Source organism: Oryza brachyantha, chromosome 11 (assembly GCF_000231095.2).
Source record: "Oryza brachyantha chromosome 11, ObraRS2, whole genome shotgun sequence".
NCBI lineage: Eukaryota > Viridiplantae > Streptophyta > Magnoliopsida > Poales > Poaceae > Oryza > Oryza brachyantha.
Genome location: NC_023173.2, coordinates 10,272,451 through 10,279,439, shown reverse-complemented (window position 1 = coordinate 10,279,439; position 6,989 = coordinate 10,272,451). Strand labels below are relative to the sequence as shown.

At 47.5% G+C, this 6,989-nt stretch overlaps 1 protein-coding gene across 1 annotated transcript; it reads left to right on the top strand.

Moving 5' to 3' along the window:
* The first annotated feature begins 432 nt into the window (after positions 1–432).
* LOC121055783 (cyanidin 3-O-rutinoside 5-O-glucosyltransferase-like) lies at positions 433–2,231 on the top strand. The gene has a single exon (XM_040529025.1). The coding sequence runs from the start codon at positions 492–494 to the stop codon at positions 2,070–2,072; it is 1,581 nt and encodes a 526-aa protein (XP_040384959.1). The 5' UTR covers positions 433–491; the 3' UTR covers positions 2,073–2,231.
* Positions 2,232–6,989: the final 4,758 nt, after the last annotated feature.

The following is a 6,989-nucleotide window of genomic DNA, read 5'->3' as shown; positions in this document are numbered from 1 at the left end:
CCAAGTTAAGAGTTCATAGCACTGGGACACAATGCAGGAGAGAGTACGTACAATACATACCACATAGCGCGCGCCCGCCGACCGCAGCGCTCCAAACCAAAAACGATTGGTCCCCTTTGCCGCGTTTTCCTCGCTAGCTGCACGCTGCTGGCTCTCCCGCCACCGTCGGCTCGGCTAAGCTAGCTGCCGCGCGCGGCCGCCGCCGCAAATTCACGTCCCCCCGCCGGCGGCGTGCGGACCACCGATTCGGCTTGCGGCCTGCCCCCACCACGGATATCATAAACTATCCGCGCCCCCCCCCCCCCCCCCCGCCGTATAAGCCACACTGCCACACCCCGTCCCGCCCGGCCGTCCGCCATTAAAGGCCAGGCACGTACCCCCACCCAGCTAGCTTGGCAGCTCACTTCAGCTCGATTCCCGGCACACGAGATAGCTAGTCTCAGGTGTCGAACGACTGCTCGTGCAGTCGGCCGCGCTCGATCGGGGCGCCCATGCACGACGTTGACGTCGTCGTCGTCGACGGCGGAGGCGGCGGTAGGGGGAGAGAGGAGATGCATTTCTTGATCGTGTCAGGGGCGGCCCAGGGGCAGATCACGCCGGCGAGGCGTCTGGCGCGCGCGCTGGTGGCGGCGCAGCCGGGGGTCAGGGCTACGATGGCCGTGCCGCTGTCGGCGCTGAGGAGGATGTTCCCCGGGAAGGCGGCTGAGGGGGGCGCTGCCGGGGAGGGGGCCGTGGTGTTTTCCGACGGAGCCGGCGTCGACTACGCCGCGTTCACCGACGGGTTCGACGACGGGTTCCGGCCCGAGCAGTGTGACGGGGCGGTGTTCGTCGGGAGGCTGCAGCTCGTCGGCCCGGCCTCGCTGGCGCGGCTAGCGGCGGCGCTGCGTGCGCGGGGGAGGCCCGTGACGTGCGTCGTGTACACTCTGCTTCTTCCGTTCGCCGCCGCCGTCGCCAGGGACCTCGACGTGCCGGCGTACTTCTTCTGGACGATGCCGGCGGCCGTGCTGTCAGTGTACTACCATTACTTCCACGGCCGCCATGGACTCGTCGACGCCGCTGCCGGCGTCCATGACGACCCCGACCGCCGAGTCGAAGTCCCTGGCCTCGAGTTCCTTCGCGCTCGTGACCTTCCGTCGCTGCTCACTGGGCCAAGCCCCTACCTGCCGGCATTCCGGGAGATGTTCCACGTCGTCGAGTCCACCGCCGCCGCGTCGTGCCACGGCAAGAGCGGCGCCAAGCCGCGCGTTCTCGTGAACACCTTCGACGCGCTGGAGCCAGAGGCGCTCGCATCCGTTCCCGGCATTGACCTCCTCCCAGTGGGGCCCATGGTCACCGACGCGGAGGCAGATGATGGCGGCGGCGACCTCTTCCAGCAGGACGACAATAACGGCTACATGCAGTGGCTCGACAAGCAGGACGACGCCTCCGTCGTGTACGTCGCGTTCGGCAGCCTCGCCGTGCTCTCGGCGAGGCAGCTGGAGGAGATACGTCAGTGTCTCGACGTGGCCGGACGGCCGTACCTCTGGGTGGTCCGGCGCGACAACCGCGACGGCGGCGGGCGGGACGGGGACGCATGCGCCGCGCCGGCGGGCGGGGTGGTGGTGGAGTGGTGCAGCCAGCCGCGGGTGCTGGCGCACCGCGCGGTGGGGTGCTTCGTGACCCACTGCGGGTGGAACTCGACGCTGGAGACCGTTGCCTGCGGCGTGCCGGCGGTGATGGCGCCGCAGTGGTCCGACCAGGCAACGAACGCGCGCATGGCCGAGGCGCGCTGGGGCGTCGGCGTGCGCGCGGAGGCCGCGGCGGACGGCACCGTGCCCTCGTCGGAGCTCGCCCGCTGCATCGACGCGGTTATGGGCGACAGCGACGACGCCCGCGCGATACGCCATCGCGCGAGACAGTGGAAGGCCCGCGCCGCCATGGCGCTAAGCGTTGGCGCCAGCACCGACATCGACGGCAACGCGACGGCGGCGCGCAACCTGAGACGGTTTCTGCAAGGCGTCGACCGCGAGCAAGCATCAAGTGCAGAACTAACTAGAGGGCAGCGTGGAAATTTACCCCAAGTAAAAGGGTAGTTTTGGAATTGACTAAATTTGTAATTGTGATATTCTTTTGCTATTCAAATAGATTGATGGATGGGTAGATATATTGGGTAGAAGTGTGCTGATTTTCTTTTAAAGATAATCTGCAGTGTTGTTGTGATGAATGATATCCTATGGTTAATCCCCTTTGTACATGATGAGAAAAGTTGGATTTAGCACCGTTTCGTATGGCATGATTAATTAAAATTTTAAAAAAGATTTGTTTAATTTAACAAACTTCTGCACGGAAGAATTCAAAAAAAAAGTATCATTTAACAGTTTGATCGATAATCGTGCTAACGGAAAATAAGAAAACATTTTATACCATTAAATATATATCAAAACTTTAAAAATCTTTCCTCTTCCATTTTCAGCCAAAAAAAAAAACATCATGGGGTCTTTGATCTGAAGCGCGAGCTCAAAGAAAAGATTGCATGATATTGGTGATGTAAGATCGGTTGTTAAAAGTCTAAATTTTGCTCTCCTGTTTCTAGTTTTGTTTCGGAGGAACTAGCTAGTGGCCTGGGCATTTACGGATGCAGATAGATTTTATTTGAAAATAGCTGTTACGAGTTATCAGTGCCATTTTTTCTCGCGTTGAATGGAGCGATCTGGCCTTTAAATATTATTGTTAAAATTAGATGATTGATTGTTATGTTTGGTTGAGATGAGTAGTAGATGAAGATGTCCTTATATTGTTTGGATATTTTTATATTGTTAGATGGAGGAAGTAGAACCAAAGGTTTCTGTTTTAGTTTTCCTAACGGCGGAAGTTCAGGTTGCACATTACATCTATGTTTTTTTGTCTCTTGTTTTTCTAATATTTTTTCAAGAAAACATGATACAAAATACCAATACTGCCCTTCTCTTCTCCCTGCTATCTTTTCACTCTTCATCTTTTCAGTTAGTGATTATTAAGTCAGATTACTTATAATGTAAGCTATAGTACAAAGAAATGACACATCTAATCTATTACTTTAAAGTATCAAGGGGAGAGGGTTTAAAGTCGTCCAATAATCTAAAATAAGCATATTTGAATGAGCTTATCAAATTATAGTAATTTGGTCTCTAGATTATAATAATTATTTACAATAATCTATTTATTTGTTTTGGCTTACCCACAATAAGTCAGATTATAATAATCCTAAGCTAAATCAAACATGGCCTTAGATATGGTGTAGTTGTGAAATGATTTTTTTTAGATAATGGATTAAACAGGCCTTTACATCCAAGAGGATTTACACAGGCAGCCAAGTGCAGACGTGAAATAATAGTATAGCTGTGATCTGACTAGCAACTTAATGTTTTAGAGTTTAAATCTTATAGAGATGAACTTCAGATTGGGTTATTTGAGCTTGGTCATCCACCTCACTGTCATACTTGAGCTTGCCAGGGTGCCACGGCCCTCCAACTTTGCTGCTGGAAGTCCTGGAACTGCTGTATTTAAAGCTTACCTGGATGGCTGGATGCTGCTGCCCTCGTGGCCACAAGAATCTACCGTGCAGCTCAGCGCGCTTGCCGCCATCTGATTCTCCGAGATGCCACTGTAGAGCCTGCCGAGATTTTCCACCCTCGACCTCATTCGATGGTGACATCAAATCAAGTAGTGAAACCGGGCATCTCTAGCATGCCTAAATATCTATTGATTGAGTGGTCACTGATAAAAAAAAATTATCATTTATAGGCAAAATGCGCTGTTACTAATATTACTCATCTTTGATTAACCATAACTTAGGCCCGGTGTTTACAGCCCTGTCACAGTATAGGCATTCGTGACGGGCGAAAAATAAAGCCTGTAAAAGATAGGCGATAAAACATCTAGTAGCCCATCCATGATAACTCTGATGGATGTTAATTATGGCATATCATGGATATGGATCCAGAACAATAGGTATAAACAGTGGAAAATTATTTTTGATATACTCAAATTATAGCCTAGCACCAATACAATCTAAGCGCATCACACATAACTCACCTATCATGAGCTTTTCTTACGGCCTGTCATAGATGATAAAATACTATAAAAAAATAATTATTCTGTGCCATGCCCACTCGCATGGTCCCCTCGATTCACTTTCTCTACTATTATCAAAAAGTAATTATTCTCTTAGAAGTTTTGATATTCGCTCTGTTTCATGTTACAAGACTTCCAACCATTCTCTAAATTTATATGTGTGCTAATAAGTCTAGACACAGATATAAAATACATATATTTATGTACAGATAAATCTAGACAACTCTAGAAAATCTCATGTCGGTGGAACGGCGCGTGCGCTGTCATCTGTGCCCGAGTAGCAAAGCAGCGGGGGTGCACAGTCGCACTCGCACGGCTCAGCTGCACCCGCGCGATGTGCGCAGCAGGCCTTGCACTGCAGTCAGCCAGTGGGTGGCCCACTGGCCCAGTAGCAAAGCAGCGGCGCACGGGCTGAGCCCATTCAGGGCGGCCACTTAAACTAAGTACGCTTTTGGTTCTAGGGATGAGATGGGTTAGTACCATCTCCGATCCTGTTTGATTGGTGGATGGATAGGATGAGTTGAATCCAGGAGAGGAATATTTCTCCTAGGTCTAGGTCCAACCCATTCCACCAAAACGGTGGGACGGATCCGTCCACGATGGCTATGCCGCACAGAGAAGTGTTCATTTTATTTATTAAATTTATTTAAAATATATTACTTGTATAAATATACATTTAATTAATTTAGGTTATTCATATATTAATCCTAGTATTTAATATTTTATTTTAGATATAAGAGATAACCTTTATCCCATCTCATTCCTTCAATCAAAGAAAAAACAGGTCCAATCCATCCCATCTTATCCCTTCCACCAAACAAAAAACAGGGTCAAACTCATCCATCCAACTAAACAGAAAAATGGAACCAATTCATCCTTCAACCAAGGATGAAACCAACCCAACCCAACTCGTCCACGAACCTACCATACATGTCTGCTGCATCATGCTTAGTTGGGCTCTGTACGAACGGCGGCGACGCGTATATAGTTTTTCACTATACGAACGGCGGTGTACATAGTTTTTCACTGTGGAGTCTTGCATATGGAAATATATGCAAGATTGATACATATGGAGCCCGCAAAATCTCCGACCAAATGATGGTGTCTCCAAACTATTGTCGTCATTGTTTGTCTTTCCCTGCATGCTATTTGGTCCTGTAATGTTCTTCCGCAAAATGTATTATTATTATTATTAAAAATGCTAAAGACCAGCTAGACTATCGTTGGTTGCAACACAACACTGAATTTTTCTTTGTGTGTGTTCCTGCATAAACAATTTTTTTGTGTAAGACTCTAACTCAGAATACTGCTACTATAAATTATATAAACACAACAATTTTGTAGATATATTTTCTTTCATTTGTCCTTCCACACGTTTCATCCATGGTTGTCGTAGAAAAATTTCCCAATTTGCAAAAATCCCAATTTCAGAAAAAAAATTACCTCCCAAACCCTAGACTTGAAAAACAATGTACTAATTTATATACGGATTATTCCTAGACCGTATTTGTATATTAAATTATGTACACATGACACATATATATATGCTAGGTATTTTAATAGAATTTTACATGATTGATTCTATTTATCCCTGTTACGGAGCATGGGTATTGTTCTAGTTAATCTACTAATTTAAGTGTTTGGCCTAAACAAGACCACCATAATGCGGAAAACTTTGGGGGTACCTGACCAGTAGGTTGTCAAGCCATGCATGGATGCACACTTTACAGTTAGTGGTGGGCGTACAATTCAGAATTTGGGTCTTCGAAATGTGAAAGAGATGAAGAAAGATACTTTTATACCCAAAATCATAACAGTTAGCCTGTATAACGTCAAACATTAGTGATTGTACAATGTATATATGGCCTAAGTCCATAGTTTCATAGGGTTTCGCCTTGATTTGATTCTGAGTTGTCTTTCTTGCAGCAACTCTTTCCAAAAAAGCATTAAGATCAATGGCATGCCCCTTCTTTCCCTTTATTTTTCAGACCAGAAAATTTAGTAGTCGATCAAACTTCTATTCTCAGAAATTAACTGAATCCACCGTGCATTCGCATGCAATTAGGAAATTACGGTGACTAACTGTGGCGAGTGGACATAGGATGCTGCTATTTTTGCATGAAGATTTCATCGGTTACCATTTACTCAGGAGGATGCTACTCATGCGGAGTTTTAACATCCGCAGGGTGGTGAATTTTGGAGATGAATTACGAGCGAATTTCATATAGTTTTTGCCAAAATTCATTCAAAAAAGGTCTTAGGTATTACCAGGAGTCAGTACTCAGTAATCAAATAAACGAAAGCCGAATTTAACCTCACCGACAGTCTGGCATACACACGCACCACACGCTAGAGAAGTCTCCTTCGATGAGGCCAGAGAAGGAGTTGCTACCAACTAAGTAGCTGTCAACGGCCATCGCCATCGACGAGTAGGGCTGCGTTCGCCGTCCCAACTTATCTCTGCTCGCTTTTTACGCGCACGCTTCCCGAACTGCTAAACGGTGTATATTTTACAGAAAAAATTTATAAGAAAGTTGTTTTTAAAAACTCATATTAATATATTTTATATTTTTAATAATTAATAATTAATTAATTATATATTAATTTATTCTTACGTTTTTCATGCTATCCATAGCATATCGAACGTGGCCTAGGTCAACGCGTTACTGGCCACGTGCCACCTCCAGCACCCCCATCGCTCCGTGTATGTGGAGGAAGCAGACTCCTGCAGCCAGGAAGCTTGAGCCCCCCATTTGAGGTTCGGCTGGGAAGCGAGTGAGACCACGTGCGGTTGAGCATACTCCTGCAGCCAGGAAGCTTGAGCCCCCCATCTGAGGTTCGGCCGGGAGCGAGTGGGACTAGGGGTGATTGAGTGCTAGTCTGCTTCCTCCACAGCC